Consider the following 20,935-nt stretch of genomic DNA (forward strand, 5'->3'; position numbering starts at 1 on the left):
GGGATGACAGCAATGGGATAAATCATTTGTACTGACGGTGTTGCCCTAATGAATCATTACAAGGTGACTGGATAGCGCTTAGCATTCACACAGATGGTGCATCCAGTTGTGTGCCTCAGAGCCAGCACTGAAAATGACTGAATTTCTTTGTCATGAAAGAGTAAATTGAATTGTTTTTAAATCTCCCTTTATACATGCATGTATATGATATATAATTTTACTGAAATGAACAAATATGATTGTACCAGTTTTACAAATATCTGGGGAGAAATTTAGCAAGCTTTGTTTTTTTTCCATTTTGATTTAGTTTCCCTTTCCTCTCTTTCTATCCTACACAACAATATCAAACCTTACTTACTAAACATACTCCTAGAACTATGCCTACATCTACCTAAAATGTTTCTGGGATCTTCCCCCAAACCTCATGTAGTTAAAAAACATATACAGTTCCATACATACATGGATTCATTTGATTTTTGATTGTTGCTTTAAAAGATGAAATCATACTTCGCAATTTTCCCTCGTTTGTCATTAGATGTTATTTGACAAAAATCACATCAAATAAAAGCATAGATCTAAATAGTTGTACACTGAATGTTAACTTTGTTATCTTACACGAACTAATATTTTTGAGTATGTAGTATGTGTCATAGTGAAACCTGGAATTTATACAAATTTCACAATTGTGAAGGTAATAAAGGGATTCATAGTCCATCCCTCTTATAGAATAGCTGAGAAAATCAAAGCCTAGTGCAAATCCATGCTTTTTTGAAGTCTTACAGCTGGTTGGGGCCAGCTTTCAAATTAGAACCCAGCTCTTATAGCTCCCAAGTCCAGCGCTCTTTCAATCATATTCTAATTAGTCCCATAAATTAGTGTGAGAGATTAGCCTGACAGTTACTTACAACTTCACATGCAAATATGCTACAACATAAGATAAAATTTCAGGCCTGAGGCAGAAAGAGAAAAAGGAGCAGGAATGTAGGAATGTTCCTGGTAATGACTCTCTGGCTGTGTTGTTAGATCAAACTGTCTTTATTGAACCAAATTTATCAACTAGCGGAGACTCATTAAGACTCCAATGTTTAAAAAGGGCATCAATAAAAGAAAGGACTTTGTATTGAAGACCTGTGTAAGAGATCCTCTGACAGAAATTCACTTCCTCTCCTTAGCACAGAGCACTTTTCATGGAGGAAAATCATGGGAGAGTTGTGACTAAAGATCTTCCCTATCTTCCAGATGCATCTGGAAAGGCCCACTTTTCAAATTATAGTTCCTTTTTAAAGGCTGGAAAACATTTCATTGAATATTAGGAATATGTCCTGGAAAATATTGAAATTTAAGAATAATACGAGTCTTTGTGTTTATTGAAAAACACCGAACATCTAACAGCTTACATGTCACATTTTTAATGGGGCTTCTAGGGCTCTACTTGTCAAGACTTAATCTCACAGCTGTGGTGCTTTTGGATTTGTTCATTGGCTTCATACCACCCAGAATAGCAGTCCATCCATTTGGTCATGAAATAATTTGGGGGCCTCTGTTTCTTATTGGGCTTGGGAGAAAGGAGCAGAGTGAGTGTCTGGACCTCCCACATCACAGCCAAGAAACATACAGCTGAATCTCCCAGCATGTTTGCCACTCCAGATAATTCCCTGTGGACTCTATGACCTTCACTGACAAAATAGCTAGGAAGGAACAAATATTCCTTCAAGCCAGCTAATTCTTTGGTTATTATGAAGCTGATTGGATCTTTTGTATGCATTCCAAAGGCTCTTAAGAGAGTCCTTGAAGGTATCATTCCACTGGAAGATGCGTTTGATACACCTTCTGCAAGGCACACATCAGCTTAATCAGTATGTGATAAGCTTTCATGGGGAGAACACCTGACAACTGAATAAAACCTTGCTGTTGTTCTTATGGCAGTTCAGAAACAGTAGTAGATTCTCAACCTTTCTTGTGCATATATTCTTTTTCTCTCAGGGCTCTGTGTTTGTATGCAAATAATTGTAACAGCTTGTATTTATTGACTTCCTACTAAGTGTCGAATTCTTTGCTATGCACTTCACAGACATTCTTCTCATACAGTCCTCTTGCAGATCATACCGCATAATTCGTTCCTCAGAAAGGAGCTGCTGAAGATTGAAGTGATTTCCACCATGCCACAAGCTGCAAGAGGCAGAGTAGGGATGACTCCTGGACCCCTGTACCTCAGAGCCCAGTCAGACAGGCCTCCATACAGGGCCACCCAGCTCTGGGTCACAGGACTAGAGGGGGCGAGGCAGGGGCAGGAGATGGGGCTGGAGTTCTGTTCCAATGGGTCTCTTTTTAAAGGGGAGCCAAATTTTCTAAGACTAAAATTTAAACATTTATGGAATATGCTTGATGTTTGTCTGCATATTTCCCAGTACTGTAGTGGGTTTCTCCTGAGCGCTATGCCTACATAAAGACTCAGCTACAGAGGGACAGGAGAGCAGATTGACTTTGCAGGGTCTGTGACAGTTTCAAGGATACAACTAGAAAGAAAGTCAGGCCAGAATTCCCAGTGCCAGCAGAAAATGTCTTGTCATGGTAATTGTGGCTGATACAATGCTTGTTTCTTGGGTTAATCGGATAAACTGACTTTCTATAAGTGTGGATTTTTTCCTGTGCTGTTTGAGGATTACTCTATGTCTCTTTCATTAACCATTTTAAGTACAGGTGAAAGGTACAAATAAAAGAGTCCCAAGATGACAGCCTAGGTAGAAAAGGTTTTCCTGATATTGTATGTCATAAATGTAATTATTCACATTTAAGTATTTTATAGCTTTTATATTTGTTTTATATTCATTTTCACAAAGTTTACTTAGAAATAGATTCCTGGATGATCGGTATTATCATGTTAGTATGATTTATTCAAGGTGAAGAAATAAACAAAAAAAGACTAGGAGACCCTGAGGAGCTTGGGAGCCACACTGTGTATGTCTCATGTAATTCTTATGTAGTTTGTAAATACACAAATTTTGAAAGCATCAGCATTAGATGAGAAATCCTGATATCTGCCAATCTCTGTCCAATGACCACAGTTCAGTAAAAAGGAATTCTGGATTTAGCTGCTTGGTAATAGAAATAATTATTTGCTTTATGTTTACTTGAACAATGCCTGAAAAATTCCTCAGTTCTCCTCTTCCTACTTTGAACCCAGCTTGGTATACTTTTATCTTTGTGAGTTTCTTAACTAGTTTTTAATTGCTTAGATGTGTTGATTAGCAAATTTCATCTGTTAAACATGTGATCTGACATCAGTCCAATGACCAAGAGATTCTAAAGCTAAGGCATTTAAGATTATTTTCTTTCCTTGATATGATGAATGGAGGTGCTAGTGAAAATTAGCTTATTATAAAATAAATTGTGGGAGGCTATATCAATAATTTAAAATTTTCCAGTCTATCCAACAGAAAAACCCTCTGTTTTTTAAAGTTTAATGTCATTATCAGTCATTATATCTCAGCTATTTTCACACTGTAGAATTTCTAGTATTGGTGGGTAAGGTTCTGACATGTGTTGCACACATATATTACTTCTGTTAATTATGGTAAAAAGGCAAATGTTCAAATGATCAGAAACCAATAACAATTCCCAGTGAATATGATGCTGTATTTGTACTGCCACCAGTCTTTGGAAGAATTTCATATCTAGTTTATATAAACTACGGAAAATATATGAGCAAAGACTCACAAATGAATCAGAAAATTCTAAACATTTATATCTTTTGATTACCTAGACTAGGGGTAAGTATTGTTCATAAATAAAGACTAAATGTTTGTATTTTGTTGTTTTGGTTTTTTATTTTAAACATTCTTTTTAAAACAATAAAAATGATACAGAATTTCAAAACAAGATGATAGGAAATTAAAAATGGTTATTATATGGCATATTGTTATCTTCAGAGTAGTTGCTCGGATTCCCAGATATATATGCATGTAAGATTGATCAAACAATATAAACACTAACTGCTCCTAAACTAACAGAAATTAGTAGTACAATTATCTTAGCTAGCTTGTGTGTGTGGGTATATATATATATATATATCTTTTCTCCTTTCCCCATCCCAGTTGTACTTTCCTTTTGAGAAGTTTCTTTCTTTTTCACAATATCTATTGCACCTTTTGTATCTTATTTACTCTTTTAGTTTCTTACACTAGGGAGATAATACTATAATGTATAGTACTAATAATTACTCCTTATACAGAGTTTGCATTAAGCTTAATCATATTGATTCAGAATAAGGTCTTTGTGTTTGAAGCCAGTTTGTTAGGCAAATGATCAGTGTAATTTTCTATCATTCAGCAAACCAGCTAGATTCACACATTTTAGAAGCAGCTAGATACAGTTGATTATACATAGGTCAGTATATTCTTCCTGTTTGCTCTCATTTACCATATTCATTTAAAACTGAACAGGTTCATACCAAAATCTTCGATTTGTAGGATAAACCAGTGTCTCCTACGGGCTTCCTTCCTTTCTTTGATGTGACATAATGATTCCTCTAATTTTGGAATCTCACACTCTGTCTTAGTAGTGATACCCCTCCTGTAGTCCATACGCATTGCTTCATAACATCAGGAAATTCTCCCTTCCTGTTATGCTGTTCACCTATTGGTTACTTTCCTCTCTAGTGCTGCCATCTTAGACCTCTATGAATCCATTAGTCTTACTTTTTATCTCTTGACCTACCTGTTCCTCCCTCCAGTCCATCCTCTGAATTGATGTGGCTCCATCTTTGGGTATCTATAAACCATACAGTGCTTATCCAGGGATGCCAATTTTAAGAGAACTTTTAGGATATTCATCACAACTTTTATAAGAGCAGTAAACTTTTATATTAATATTAATAGCAATTATAATAGTGAAAAAGCAATAATTATGTTAATAAGAGGGAATGGGGATATTTCCAGTCTTGCCAGGTATCTGTATACATCTTTAAGAAAGAGTTTGAACAGTTGAATCCATATAGAGTCTATTAATTTTTTAAATTTCTACTAAATTAATGAGACCCTCCAGGCATGGTGGTTCATGCCTGTAATCCCAGCACTCGGGAGGCTGAGGCAGGAGGATTGTTGTGATTTCAAGACCGGCCTGGGCTATAAAGTGAGCTCAAGGCCAGCCTGAACTGCATAGTGAGACCCTGTCTCAAAAAGACAGAAAAACAAAAATAAAAACAAAAGAAACAAAATAAAAAACAGACCTAACTTAAAGTCACTGGGAAGTATTATATGTTTGATGATCTGTCAATAAATTCTAGTTTATCTGATTATACAAGTTTCAGCAATTTATCAACTAGTCCATTTATATAAAAGTGTAGCCCTCTTAAGGATTTTTCTTCGGTTTTGCTGATTATTAAAAATGATGATTTGTTGTCTGTAATAAAGTAATAAGTTTAGGCTTCTTCAGATATGGAATAGCCCCCAAGGCAAACCTTTGGAAATAGAGTCAGTAGTTTTTGTTGAACTTCCTTTTATTGTCATTTTATACCTAAAATTTTAAAAACTTATTTAAAGATCTTTACTCTTAACAGCTAAGATTCTTGAGTATGAAACAAAATAAAATCCAGAATTTTCTGTCTTCTACCCATTCTCTTGTGGAACATGTCAGAAATTCTTGCTATAATCTGATCATAATTACAGTCAACTTCCTTTCTTCAAAACTCATTTTAAATTCTGGAGGAAGACTTAAATTGCCAAATGTGAATAAAGCAGTATTGGACCACCCTGAGGTCCAAATGCTGACATTCATGTAACAGTACCTCCCTCTGTGGCACTTTGGTGATATTCAGTCATTCTTGGTCTCAATGCATACTTTTTCTATGTAGGTACTTACAAAATTATTACTAACAATCAAAAAGTTTCTGACATTCGATTTCAGTGATGAAGAAATAGTTGTTGATCCTTACTGCCTTCTCACTTAACTGCCTCATAGTGTGAAGTTCTTTAGTTTTGTGTAATTCGAAAAAAAACTAGCAAGAATAGCAAATGAAAAGTTTTCTATCACATTATATTCCACTGATTTTATGCATCTTCTAAAGTTGTCATCACATAAAAGATTTTATAACTATTTGTAGTTTATTTGCTTTTCTCCATAATTATACAAATCACCAAGGAACATTTTGCGTGACTGAATGACATTTCCTTAGTTTTGGTCTCACCTTTTGTCTTTAATAGAAAAATGTCATCAATACATTTTCTTTTTGATTTGCTTTTATTTTTTTCCCCTGGTACCAGGAATCGAACTCACGCCGTTGCACTTGCCAGACAGGCGCTGTGCTGCTGAGCTAAATCCCCAGCCCCTACATTTTCTTTTTGAGACAGGGCTTTGCTATGTAGTCTGGCCTTAGTCTGGCTATGTAGTAAGGCCTTTAGACTGGCCTTAAACTCACATATGTAGCCTGTGCTGGCCTCAAATTCATGACAATCTTCCTGCCTCAGCCTCCAGTGTTCTGGGATTACAGGTATGTGCCACCACACCTGGCATGCGTATATTTCCTAAAACACTTGGTTTTTCATGGTTTAGGAAAAACTTAACAGGCTTACCTGCATCCTACTTTGACAAACTCTGAGCTAAATAACCTTTCCTCCTTTAACTCATGGGTGTTATTTGATCTCAGCAATGAGCATAGTAACTGAGACAGCTGGAGAAAGGCAATTGTGTACAATTTCTCCATTTTTTAAAAAAATAATTCATTGGTACATTTTAGTTATACATAATGATCACAATCATCATAGAAAATTTATACCTGTGCATGATATAACTTGATTCTTTGTTCCATTTCCCTACTGGCCCTTCAACCCCTCTTACCCTCCTTATTCACAAAAGCTCTTTTTCCATTTCTTCTTTGTCTTCTCATTTTTTCTTTTTCCTTCCTTCCTTTCCCCCTTCCCCCTAACCCTCTGTAGTTCCCCTTTCCATTTGAACATTTTCCTCTTATCTGAAAATATCTATTGTATATTTCGGTCTTTATTTACACTTACGGTTCCTCATACTAGAAAAACAGTGTGGTATTTACACATGTATATCCAATTTATTTCACTTAAGAATATGGTTTTAAGGTGCATCATTTAGCTAGAAATGTCTCAAGCTTATCCTTCTTTATGGCACAGTAGTATTCCATTGTATAAAAAAACCCCATATCTTCTTTAACCATTCATCAGTTGATGGGCATTTGCTGTTTCCAAAGTTTATCTATTATTAACTGTGCTGCTATTAAAAAAGACAAGGTTGCCTACTGTCACCATGCTTATTCAGCATACTTCTGGAAACATTAGCCAGAGCAATTAGACAAGAGAAAGAAAAGAATAAGGACAGGAAAGGAAGAAGTTAAATTATCATTATTTGTGGATGACGTGATACTCTGCATAGAACACTCCAGAAACTCCACCAAAAGATTTCTAGATTTAATAATCAAATTTGGTAGTGTAGTTGGATACAAATTCAACACTGAGATATCAGTAGCCTTCCTGTACAAGAATAACAAACTCACTGAGAGAGAAATTAGAGAAACAATATCTTTAGCATCCAAGAAAACCCCCCAAAAAACAAATACGTAGGAATTAATCTAACTGAGGGAGTAAAAGACCTCTACACTGAGAACTACAGTACTCTGAAAACCACAATACTCTGAGATTGAAGAGGTTATGAGAAAAATGGAAAGATATCCCTTGCTCTTGGGTAGGAAGAACCAATACAATGAAAATGACCACACTTTCAAAATTATTATACAGATTTGATGCACTCCTGATCAAAATTCCAACAGCGTATCTCACTGAATTAGAGAAAACAATCCTAAAATTCATTTGGAGCTAGAAGAGACCTAGAATAGCAAAGGCAGTTTTGGGCAACAAAGGCAAGGCTGCAGACGTCCCAATCACTGATTTGAAATTATACTACAAAACTAGTGTGACAAAAACAGCATGGCAAAAATACAGACCTGAGGGTCAATGGAAAATATTAGAAGATGCAGAAATATCCTCATTCTTTTGTTCTTCAATGCCGTAGTACTTGCTTGCACAACTAGACCAGGAATCTGCTTCATTTATTCTGTGTGTTTCTTCATTTATTTTCTTAAGCCCAGCTTCTTACTTGTAAATGAAACTACTATAATGGAGGCAAATTTAGACAATATTTTCTAACCATGTCTCCATTATTCCTTTTATGTACCATTTTCTGCTTCCCCACATTTGCTGTTTGCTTTTTTCTTTCAGTTCACACAGTTGTATTTGTCAGAAACACATTGTCTTCTCTGCCCAAATACTTCTATTTTCAATTCTTATCTCACCCCTATATAAAATTTTATCTATCTTCATGGCTGAACTGCTTTCTCTCTAGTATCCCTACTGGAATTAGATTTGTTACCATTAAGGAAGTGTCTTGTTTTAAAAGCATTTGTTATATTGCCTGGAAATCATATGAAAATTGTGTAGTTCTTCAATTTCAACAATTATCTGTTTCTCCAAACTAGATTATAAATGCCTTAAACAAAAATATCACTTTATACACCTATACATATGTGTCCAGCCTTTGTAAGTAATTAACAAATATTGTGTTTGTGTAAAATTCCACCCCAAGATTTTCCCACAACCATGTAAAATAGATGCTAGAATTCAATGTAAGAAGAACAATAAACCTTTTTACCAAAGCATTCTATCTAAATCTTTCCATTTTCCCTTTATGGCTTTGTCCTTGTACTGTTTGAATGAATGACTTTTTAAGTTTGTTATTTAGCAGGTACTAAAATAGTGTGACTTGTGTGTCAGATATTCTTCTATGTACTTTACTAATATTATTTCATTTAACTTTCAAGACAAGCCTCTGATGTAATAGTTATTATCCTTATAATGAGGAAACTTATTTACTAAGAGGTAGCACAGCTAAATTTGCAGATTTGGGCAATAATGGATTCAGGATATGAACTTACAATTTAAACTTCTGTCCTCCAGGAATTTAGACAATAGCTTTCTCTAGGAAGTAAGCAACCCTCTTCTTTAACTTCATGATATCCCCGAAGGCTGAGTATTAAATCACTTAAAGAAAACCAACCATTTGCATTTCAGTGAAAAGAAATCAAGATGCATTTTAAGTAGATATTACATTAGAGTTTCTTATTTTTAAATATTCTGAAGTAAGTTTATTCCCTACATGTTTTCCCCAGACTTGACTTAGTTTTAGAAATAATAACACTAAAAATCAACAGTAATAGCCAAACTCTACTTAGTTTTTACTGTGTGCCGGGCATTATGCTGACACATTAGATTGTTTTGTCATTTCATTTTCACAGTAGCCCAGTAGACTAAATGCTATTATTATCCACATTTTAGATATAGTTAAAGCATCTCAGACTGCCACTGCCTTTGGACATCTGTCTCCAGGTTTCCAGTTTCTGTTTTCTTTTTGTTTTTCCTGTCTACCTATACGTTATTTATATTCTATCATGTTTTTAAATAAAAAATGAGATTTAACACTTAAAATTAATGAAGATAATCATTTTTATTTATTTTTTTATTGGTCCATATTGTAGTATGTTCTTTATTTTTTATTGGTTCATATTGTAGTATGTTATCATTACATTTATCACAGGGAGTTGGTATGTGTACTGAAATTTTCAATTCCTTGTTAAGCCCCCTCCCTCTCTTTGCACCTCTTGAATCCCTTCTCACGTATGTATGTATGTAACATATGTATATTACATATGTATCTTTATACATGTTTGTAGCACATGATGAGTGATGATCACATTCCATGTAGGAACTTGTTGCATGTACACAGTGCCTCACAATCCTCCTTTTTTATTAATTTCCTTTCCCACTTCTCTCTGTCTTTATATGCCAAAGATCCATCATGCTATTTCCTCTGGGTATTCCTTATTTTATACTTTATATATTGGTGTTCTGATATAAGAGAAATCGTATTATATTTAAGCCTATATGCTTGATTTACTTAATATCATGGTCCTAAGGTGCGCCTATTTTTATATAAATGACCCAAGTTTATCCTTCCTTATGGCACAGTAGTAATCTATTGTGTATAAATATCACACTTTCATTATCCATCCATCTGTTGATGGACATTTAGAGTGTTTCCAAGATTTAGGTAATATGAATTGTGCTGCTATAAACATGAATATGCATGTATCACTATAATATGATGTCTTTTAACTCTTTTGGGCAGATACCTTTACAATACCTGGATCAAATGGAACTTTTAGTTCTTTTTGAAAATTTATTTTATTGATACATAATCAATAAAATGTTTGCAGTACATGATAAATACATTCACCATGAAGAATTGAACATGTGCATAGTACATCTCAATTCTTGTTTTTCTCCCTTTCCCTTTCCCTTCTCCTCCCTCAAAATCTTCTCTCCCTCCCCATTTACAAAAGTTCTTTTTCTACTGTATTCCTTCACTTCTTTTTTCTCCTTTAAATTTCATCTCCCTTCCTTTCCTCCCCTCCCCTGTCTTGTTCTGTTTCCTATTTGAATAAGTTCTTAATACTTCCTAGTAGCTAGCCTCTATTTTGCTCATTATGTTTACTTTGGATTTCTCACATAAGAGAAATAATATAATATTTAAATTTCTGTGTTTGATTTATTTTGCCTAGGATTATGGTCTCAAAGTGCATCATATACATGAAATGTCTCAAGTTTATCTATATCTTTATCTATATCATCTATATCTATATCTGTATCTGTACCGATACCTATATCCACATCTAATTTTCCTTATCCATTCATCTATTGGACTATTCCCAAGATTTAGCTATTATAAATCCTGCTGCTGAAAACATGGGTATGCATGTGTTACTCCAGTGTGATGACTTTAACTCTTTCAGGAAGATACCCAGAAGGTGAATAGCTGGGTCAAGTGGAATCTCTAGTTTTAATTTCCTGAGGAATCTCCATACTGATTTCCATAGTGGTTGTACCAATTTACAATCCCACCAACAGTGAAGTACCCCCTACCCACTGCTATGTAGCCTTGGCAGCATTTGTTATTGGTTGATTTCTTGATGACAGCCATTCTTTCTGGAGTGAGATGGAATCTCAGTGTTGTTTTAATTTGCGTTTCTTGAGTAGCCAGTGATGTTGAGCATTGTTTTTGTGTATTGGCCATTTGTACTTCATCTGAGAAGTGCCTGTTTGTTTCAGATGCTCACGTTTGATTAGGTCTTTAAATTCATAGGGTCTAAAATTTTGAGTTATCTGTTAGTCCTCTGTCTGAGGAGTAGCTGGCAAAATTTTCTTCCTATTCTCTAGGCTATCTCTTTACTCTGTTGATCTGTTCCTTTGTTGTTCACAGTCTTTTGAGGAATCTTCATGCTAATTTCCATAGTGGTTGTACCACTTTGCACGCCCAGAAATGAAGAAGTGTTCCTTTATTGCCACAGCCTGTCCAGCATTTGCAATTACTTGATTGCTTGAACATAGCCATTCTTTATGGAGTGAGGTGGAATCTCAGTGTTGTACTAATTTGCATATCTTCAATGGCCAGCTTTTTTAGTGGATATGAAAGAGGGAAATTGAAAGCCTAGAAAATGGTGTGACCTGAGTTTTAGGAGACATCCCTTCTAATGACCATTTTACCATGGGTCTTTGTCCTGTTAATAGGCTATACTGCCCAATATCCTGTATAAACTGTAAAATCTCTTGACGCTATCTACCAGAAACTATTGTGTGCACATCATAGACATTTCAATAGCCTTCCAAACTGGTATTCCAGAGAAGATGTCGTCCCTACAGTCAATTCTTTTCATTGAACATATATTTAATTTGGTGCTATTTAATCTGTGCATAAATTGGACTGAAGTTTTCTGAATAATGAATGAAGTTGTTCTGCCTCTTTCACTAATTAGCATTGGGGATTATTTACAAGTTCTGTTGGCTGAGTCACCCCTCAACCTTTGTTAAGTGTCTTTCTGAGAGGAACCCTATAACTCAGTATCCTTTGAGTTCAAGCTGCCAGTCATACTGTCTCAAGTTCAATTTTCTGCTTTCTTTCCTTTTTAAAATATAGGCTTTCTTTAATTTTTAAACTGAGGCTTTTTATCTTTGAAAAAAATTTTTTCCCTGTATGAATATGGATGGCTCTTAATTGCTAGTTTCCTAATGACTAAAGGAAAATTGCAATTTGGTTTATAAAATACTTTCATCCATATCCACTGGCTATATTTAGGCAACCAAAGTAAAGTGTGGAATTGAGTGCTTTTTGCAATATGAGTCTAAAAAATCAAAGGCAGTTATTTTTTTAACCAATAATGTTCCTAGTTTCTTTTAAAATTATCATAAAGTATTTGGTCTAGATTGGTAACTATTTCCAAACAATATTTTTTGGAAGCTGGAAACAAATGCAGTTTCACGTTTCTCAGTGATGTTCCATAGAATTTGGCAAAATAACTATTAATGAAATATATAGTTATTACTCTTTACTTAAAAATATATGTTCCAATTGTTTACTTAAGTCTATATGAGAGGAAAAAGGTTTATTGGGAAGTCATCTATAAAAAGTTAGCATTTTGAAATTTTGTTATAATGGAAATTACATGTTAATGAATATGACAGTGTTCTATGTAACGGTGGAAGAATGACTGAAAAGGATTATTAAACATTTACATGTAGGATTCTTGTTCATTAACCACAAAAATGAGTCACACTGTCTGAGGTAGAAAACTCATCTAATTGTGTGAAGAAGAGAACTTTTTACCTGGCTCTAGAATAGAATAAAACTGAATGGTAACCCAGAAGACATTTATGTCTTTGTCGAGAAATCTGTGCACTGAATTATCTTTTTTGCATCTTGAGTGTATGAGGAAAAAAATCCCTACATGCCTATCCAATGACTTACCATCATAGAGATCTGAAAATTTTGTCATTTGTACCTTGATATGCTAATGGTGAAATTATCTGTTCTTTTATTTGGTCTTCCTATGTTGTTTCTTAGCTCAAACTCATTCTGTTCTACCATCAGATTAGTATTCTTCTCCAGCCCATTGACATTTTAAATAAAAATAGCATGGTTGCTACTTTTCATGGAGCTTATAGCCTGTGAGGGAATTCAGATTATAATCAAGTAATCTCATAATTAAATGTAATTTTCAATAAGAACTTAGAGAAAAAGAAATATTGTAATATTAGAGTCTAGACACAAGAATATTAACCAGTTAGCAGGTGTATTTGTGCTGGGCAAAGGGGCTGATGTTTAAATAATATGCATTAGTTATCTAAGCAAAGTGGAATTAAATGTAATTTGAAATAAGAACTCAGAAAAAAAGTGGTAATATTAGAACCTAGGTATAGGAATATTATCCTGCTAGTAGGCATGTTTGTGCTGGGCAAATGGGCTGATATTAAATAATATGCAGGAGTTATCCAAACAAAGTGGTAAGGGTAGAGTGTAAGGGAGGGTCCTTTGTAAAGATGGAAAAGCATGTGTAAATACATCCTGTGATGGACAGCAGCATAGAAATCTTGAGAAAAGAAGATTGTCTTCCCAGCTTAAGGGGACAGTGAGAAGAGGGAATTCATACAGTGTCAAAGTGCTACCTTCCTCATGTGAAACCTTATAGGTTTGGATGAGGAGTCTATATCATTGGGGCTGTAGAAACTATTGAAGCATCTTAGGTAAATCAATAGATAGTCAGATTTTTAAAAAAATCACTATGTACAGCTACAGTGTGGGAAAACATCTGGAAAAAGGTAAACTGTGGAAAGACCATTGGAAGGTTACTACTGCCTTCCAATGAGAGACATTCTACATAAATTTGATGATGGGGAAAAATGACTAAGGAACTCCAAATGTAGGAGGAAACAGAAAAGCAAAGATGTGGAGACTATAGCCCATGATTAGAGAAGGGCTGAGGGACCAGGTTTCCATGCATTTAAAGAATTACAAATCCCTTGAAATATTTGGAGCAAAGTTCATTTTGTGGGAGTGGCGGCACTAGAGGGGCAGGTTTGGGTAAATTCTGAAAGTCCTTTCATGTGACGTCAATGGCAAGAAGAGATTGTTGAAGGAATACAAACAGTGCATCACAGTGGATATGGTGTCTAGAGTAGTCTCTTTGTTGGAGGTAGAGAATGACGGAAGAGATATTGGATGATTTTGTGTGTGTGTGAGATGAGGCATGAGACAAAAATAATGGTAATCAAAACTCAGATCATCATCTTAGTTTCTACCTCCTTGCTGGGATACAATACCTGACACAAATTAAAACGAGAAAGGTTTACTGTAGCTCATGGTTTGTAGAGTTTTCAGTGCATAGCTGGCTGGCTTCAGCCGTAGCTGGCATCATCTAATGGCAGAGGGACATGGCAGAGGAGAAACAGTCTATGGTAGTGCAGGCAAAAAGCAAGTGAGCCTGCCTGCCTTCTTTCCCTTTATATGAAACCATAGCTACAAGCCTGTTCGTTGATGCCACACACACTAGGGTGGGTTTCCCTCTTTAGTAACTCCATCATCCACAACTGTGCTAAATCAATCAGTGGACTAATTCAGTTATCACACCCATATTCCAGTGTCACACGCCCATGGTCCTGCCAACTCCCAAAAGCCCCACCTGGGAGCACCTGAGTGTTTGGATCCAAACCGTAATAGTCATGGACCTGGTAACTGAAAGGAAGGAGTGTATATAGTAGTTTGGAAGATTTGGAATCTCCAATATTTGGCCACTGATTATAAGCAGAGAGTGAAAGACAGATTTGCTCAGGTTTCTGGCTGACATAAGCGGCAGGTGATAGTACCCTTTCCTGAGATGCATAATACAGTAAGAGGAAGAGTTTGGGAAGAGGTGCTGAAATTAGATTTGTTTGAATTTCTTTTTCAGTATCTCCTCTTCTGCATGTCTTTCTCTCTTTCTCCACCAAAAATTCTTGGTATATTGTTTCCTTTAGTTGTTCAGTCATCTCAATTATTTTTCTAAAGGACCTGTTTGACTCTTCCTCTCTGCTTCTTATGAGATTAATTAAGAAACTGCTGTTTGCTCTTTAAGAGTTTTAATTATCTTTCATTGAGCTCCTAGGGGCTATTGCGTTTAGATGCCTTGTAAGTAATTATTAATAACTAATGTGATTATTTGGGGAGTGTCAGTGTTGAGATAGATTTTTGCCAAATGATCGGCACCAGATTCAGTCTGGCAGAAGTGTGTGAAGAGTGGAGAAGGATTTTGCTTCCATTTGGTGATTGCTGTGCCTTTCTTATCCTCATACAATGACTCATGATGTTGACACATGATACCTTCAGCCAATTAATGTGTGTAACATTCGGGGGTGTTGCCCCCTGGATAAAGTCTGCATAATATTTTTCTTTCAGCAGTATCAACATATATATTATAGCTGTTAAGTCTTTTCAAAACATTGAATCAATAATTTAGCTACCCCTGGTGATGTGCACATCATTTTTCTCACATGCTGATCTTTTTGTCATCCTTAGAAATTTTCTAAGCAACTGTTTAATTTATTGCTGTTGCTACAAAGTATTTGACTAGCAGCATGGTAAGAGCATTATCCGTGGAATTAGATTCTTGGTCTGAGCCGCAGGTCTGTTAACTTCTGGAATTTTTAATATTGAATCTTTACTTTAACTACATTTAATTTCCTCATCTTCAGTTCAGGTTCTATTATTTTTTAACTAAAAATGAGAATTTAAAATAAATCTTACCATTATGGATTATTAAGTAATATAGTCAGTAAGCATTTATGGAGCACCTCTTATATGCTAGGTTTTGTACAAGGCTTACAAAAGTAATATGTAATTCTTTCCTCTTGAACTGATGAGAGAAATAAACAAGAGAGCAGTCAATGGTCCAGCAGCTTTACACATGCTAGATAAGAATCTGCACAAGGCTCTCAGGAAGCATCCAGGAGAAAATCCTAACCCAACCAGTCAGGCTTAGAGAATATCATAAGGGTAGTGATCTCAACTGGAATCTCTGTTGAGCTGAACCTTGAAGAGTGAAGTAAACTTGTCCATGTATAAAGAAGTGACAGGAAGTGCTTACAGAAGACCAAGGGGGAAGGTGAGAGACTGCAGATAAAGCAGCTGTTGATACAGTTTCTAGATAGTGTGAAAGGCCAGAGAAGTGGGCAGAGGGTATGTTCTCCTGGATTTTATATTCAAATTAATGAGCCTGTGTTTATCAGCTTTAAATGCATATGCCTAAAGTTCTACAAATATAGACACCAAAGAAGCATAAGGGATAGCCAATTCTATCTTAAAATAATAAAATGTTATTTCTTAAGGGTATTTTTTGCTTATAAAAATATGATAAGATATGGAGTAGTAAATTCTGAAATATTCAAGTCTATCTGAACTACAAGCATTGTTAAAATAGATAAAATTATTGCTACAATAAAAACTTTCATAAAGGAGAAAAGTGAGTGCATTTTCTTGAAGCCTCTTATCATGGCAGATATTTCAAATTATATTGGATTCTCCATCTTATTGATTGTAGTTGTCTTTCTCAGGATCTGCTTCATAAATCCCTATTGTAATGTTGCATTGCTGGAAAGTCTTTAACAGTTGTCAGATGCTGACTAAGACATTAGGAACTTATTCTGAAGGCTGACGTATTAGAGAGAAGCTATATTAAATCATTCTAATTTTGGCCAGAAAATGAGTAGCCATGAGGTTGAAGATCCCCTTTCCTGTGTGGGAACACACAAGAACGTGATCATGCTGGGTCTTCTGGATTGACAGCTACGTGACACCTGTATCCAGCAATGCCAGCCTAGATGGGGTCTCCTAAGCTGTGCTTTCAACTCCTCCACGTAAGACTTTGAGGGAAATAAAAGAGGCAAATCATGATTGATACGCTTGTTCTCAGCAGCATTGTTTACTGGTCTTTCACCATTAGGCACTTTGCATCTGTGCACCTTTGGTCACAAAGCATGAAGGAGATTGCTGACATTTTGCATTGTAAGCACAGAATATATTTATTCAAAGAATTTTGAATTATTTTACAGCTCCCATTGACTATTCAGAAGTGAAAGTAGGCATTAAAACTATTTACACATGGGGGTCATTTTTAAAAAGAAAAAGATGATTTCTTTTAGCCTGTCTGAGGTTGCACTTTTCTTGGGGGTTTGCCCATTCCAGACTCTTTAAAGTGAAATTACCTTTGTTTTTAATAAAAGATAATCTCAAGCTCTAGAGAGAGAAGGACTAAATAATTATTACTACTCATGTGTCAGAACATGTTTATAAAGGGGCATTGTGTGGCTTGTGGTCCTTCTTTAGTCAAGAAATATTTAAAGAGTGACTTGTAGAGATGGTCATAAGAAGAAGAGAGAAAAAAGAAATAATTAACAGGAAGGGAAGGTCAGTTCTAGACCAAGTGCTTAAGAAGCTCAATTATACTTGTATAATATCTTTCTCTTTGCTTTATACAAAAGGAGCTTCAAAATTTTAGGATAAATTTTCTATCCAAATTGAACAAACATTTGTAGAAAGAAGTAATACATTGTCTTAGTTTAGTATATTGGTTATGCAGATGAATGCAAGGAACACATTTCATGATCACTAAAAGAAAACTGTGCCTTATTATATGGTGCTATTCATTACTAAGAGAAATAAATATAGGTACAAAAAAGTTATTTTTTCTATATCTGCTTTTCTCAACTTCAGGTTACTTTTTTTTTTCTTTTTACCATTAACTACTCAGTAGAATTTATAAAGACATTGGTAAATGTTTTCTACCTCAAAGGAAAACAAAAATAGAATGTGATTTAATACTTTCAAATATATTGTAGTGTCTGCTTGGCTCTATCTGCACTAATACCATGTGAAAAAGTCCATGAACTGCTTCTTTTTAAAAGCTTCTGTTTTCTGAAGTGTGGATTTCTAAATATATTAAAAGGATTGCAGTATAGGTATTGTCCACTGTTAGGGCCTGTGCTTATATTTCATTTCTTTTCAGTTATAGATGATATATCCTTGTTCTTCAGTCTGGCACTTGGCAAAACATTACTTCCTAATTTGAACTCTTTAATGTAACCTTCAGGGGAAATGTCTTTATATTACTATTGCATCAGCTAGTGTAGAAAATTATGTTGTTAGATATTCATTTATAACTTATTCTCTCAGTGATCTCAATCAAGTCACTGATTTTCATCACTGTTCGTCTATGAAATTTTCTGTAGCAAAAGTGAAAGGCAGCAGACAAAGGAGATAGGACATAGATGACACACCCACACATTTGATGTTTATATCAGCCTGTGCCATGCCCTCTGCATGTGTTGGGCACTGTTCTATACTTGTTCCCTATTAGGTGCTTTCCATGCTTTGTCTTATGTATACTTTGAAATCACTCTAACAGCTGGGTGTTATCACACTCCACGACTTGCCCAACTACATGGAATACATTTTGAATTACATGGGTTGAAATATCTTTTGCCCTCAGTGTTCTCAAATGAGTTAAAGTCTAAATAACAATATGATTTTCATGTGAACTGGCTGTTAGTCATTTTGTAATCTGCAGATGCAGTGGCTAAAGTCAGCCACGGGTGCATATCAGACACTGATGTCTGTTCCACTCTGGAAGACAAATGCAGTCTCTCCTTCTCATAAACCTTACTATGAGATGACCATAGTACTCATTTCAACTTAAGGTATGGTTTACTAAATAGAAGAAACACAGAAACTCGTAATTTTTCTATGTGTGTGGTATGGGAGATTAAACCCAGGGCCTTCACATTGAACTATATCTTCAGCCTCTTAATTTTTTTTTTTTAATTTTTTGGACAGGGTCTCACTAAGTTGCCATGCTCGGTTTGGATTTGTGACCTTCCTACCTGAGCTTCCCAGAGTGCTGGAATGTGAGGCATGGGTCGTCACACCCAGCATGCCTCATTGCTTTTTAAGTTCAGAAAGGTAAAACCCATAAATGGAACAATTCAAGTAGTATGCTATCATATTTTATTTATTTATTTTTCTTTTTGGTTTTTCTCCGGTACCGGGAACCGAACTCACGACCTTGCGCTTGCCAGGCAGGCGCTTTGCCGCTGAGCTAAATCCCCAGCCCCCTCATATTTTAACTGAAACATATTGAAATAAGTATAGCAATTATATTTATAAAAAGATAATTTAATATAAAATTAAATAATGTAAAATATACTAGTGTCAAATTATGTGATTTGCTAATAATCTAGCTGTTATATTATTTCAACTTCATCACTTTAAATACTCTATTCTGTGCCCCTCTTAGATAAATAATAGTCCCAGCAAAAGAATCATAGAGTTATAGAAATGCACCCTTAAATCTACACCTTCTTTTCAGAAATAAGAAAATAAGGAATTAGGAGATAAAGTAATTGATTCAAGGCTATGCTAGTTTACAGAAAGAATACTGTGGTAAGACAAAAATCCAGATCTTTCAGTTCAGTAATTTTCTCTTATCCACACTGCCTCCTACTAAATTAATTTAATAATAGTTGTCCTGCCATTTAAAAACCATTCCCACCTTTTTATGTAGGTCTTTCTATGTTAGATTTTTCATACTGAATATTAGAAATGTAAATATTTCATTTCTAGAAACAAATGATATTAACTAGCATATCTAATGCTTTGCATGGGCAAGGTATGCCACTGACAATTGGGTGATTGGTTACATTTAGTAATTGCTTGGTATTTACTTTCTGTAAAGTAAATACAGAATGTGACAATAACTGAAACAGGCTGAACCCTTCAAAGTGTGTTTTATTACCAGAGTCTTCAGTGGAAAGAACCCAACCCACAATTCCACTAGGTATTCCTCTCTTTATGTCTCCTCTAACTATCCCAGCATCGGCCAAGGTCATCACTCCATAGATTGACCAAAACTCTAGAAGTTAGCTTAGCATGAAAATTTCTATCTCAAAAGGGATGATGAGTAATTACTTGGATCAATCAAATTCTTTCTTTCTTTGGTACTATATAGATGCAGAAAGAAAGGAAGAAATCTGAGATCACAGTGTACCAACAACCATGAGAAGTCACACACTACTCAGAAGGATGAGACAGCACAAGACAGGAGGTAGAGAAGTTAATGCATAATGGAGTCAAGTACAGCAGCTGCAGGAGACCAGAGACACTTTGAGATGCTGCATTTCACAACAGTGGAGAAATAAAACATTTATGTCCTAGAGAATCATGAGTGAGTCTGCATCATTTAGGGGCCTGAGAGCCTCTGTTTTTCCAGTTCCACTTCCCAAGTACATTTACCCTTCCTACGAAAAGTCTGGATTTCCTAGTCTTTATTGATGTGCTATCCCTACAATAACTAACCAGTACATCTTCTAAACGATCAGTTGCTGTTGCTCATCCAAAATATACACCTGGATACACAGGAGAAAAGCTTGGTAGCTTTCCAATACGGATGTCATATTTTAATGCCTGCAGTTTTGTGAGTACCAGTCACAGGTATTGAGATCCTGAGTAGCAGATCCTTAATTTTGGCCTAGTCCAATTTTCATCATCTTTCAGGCTACATAAGGCAACTGTGATAGAAATAATCTCTAGAGTCATATCCAGGTATCATTCCAAAGCTTTTATGCCTCAGGCACTTCCTTTAACCTTTATGCATCTGCCTTGCATATGGTTCTCTTAGACCACTCTTGGCAAAATATTTGAAAGGCTATCTGGCACCTCATTATTTTTTAAATGAAAGAAGAATTTGCACTAGAAGGAACAGTAGCCTAACTTCAGTATGCCATTGAAAATCCCTCTGCCCTATTATTTCTTCCACGGCTCTTGTGCCCCCTTTCTCTTTGGCATTTTACCTTTGGCAGACCTAGTGTTACAGAATATGCCAAAGAAGTTGACTGAGTATGAATTGTTTTAAAAGAATAGCTTGAGGGGCTGGGGATTTAGCTCAGCAGCAAAAGCGCCTGCCTGGCAAGCACAAGGTCGTGAGTTCGGTTCCCGGTACCGGAGA

General features: G+C 35.5%; 2 protein-coding genes across 4 annotated transcripts in view; one reads left to right on the forward strand and one right to left on the reverse strand.

The window, feature by feature from the left end:
* The window catches only part of Nrg1 (neuregulin 1), a 1,027,681-nt gene that overhangs the window by 319,459 nt on the left and 687,287 nt on the right, over positions 1 to 20,935 (forward strand). The gene's annotated exons all lie outside the window — the stretch shown is intronic.
* Positions 1 to 20,935, reverse strand: part of LOC102030396 — a 194,497-nt gene that overhangs the window by 19,908 nt on the left and 153,654 nt on the right. The window contains 1 exon segment of the mRNA XM_013521485.1: positions 2,107 to 2,354. Coding sequence (XP_013376939.1) covers positions 2,107 to 2,354 — 248 coding nt within the window.

The sequence above is a fragment of the Chinchilla lanigera genome, unplaced genomic scaffold, assembly GCF_000276665.1.
Source record: "Chinchilla lanigera isolate Chin_1 unplaced genomic scaffold, ChiLan1.0 scaffold00062, whole genome shotgun sequence".
Taxonomy (NCBI): Eukaryota; Metazoa; Chordata; class Mammalia; order Rodentia; family Chinchillidae; genus Chinchilla; species Chinchilla lanigera.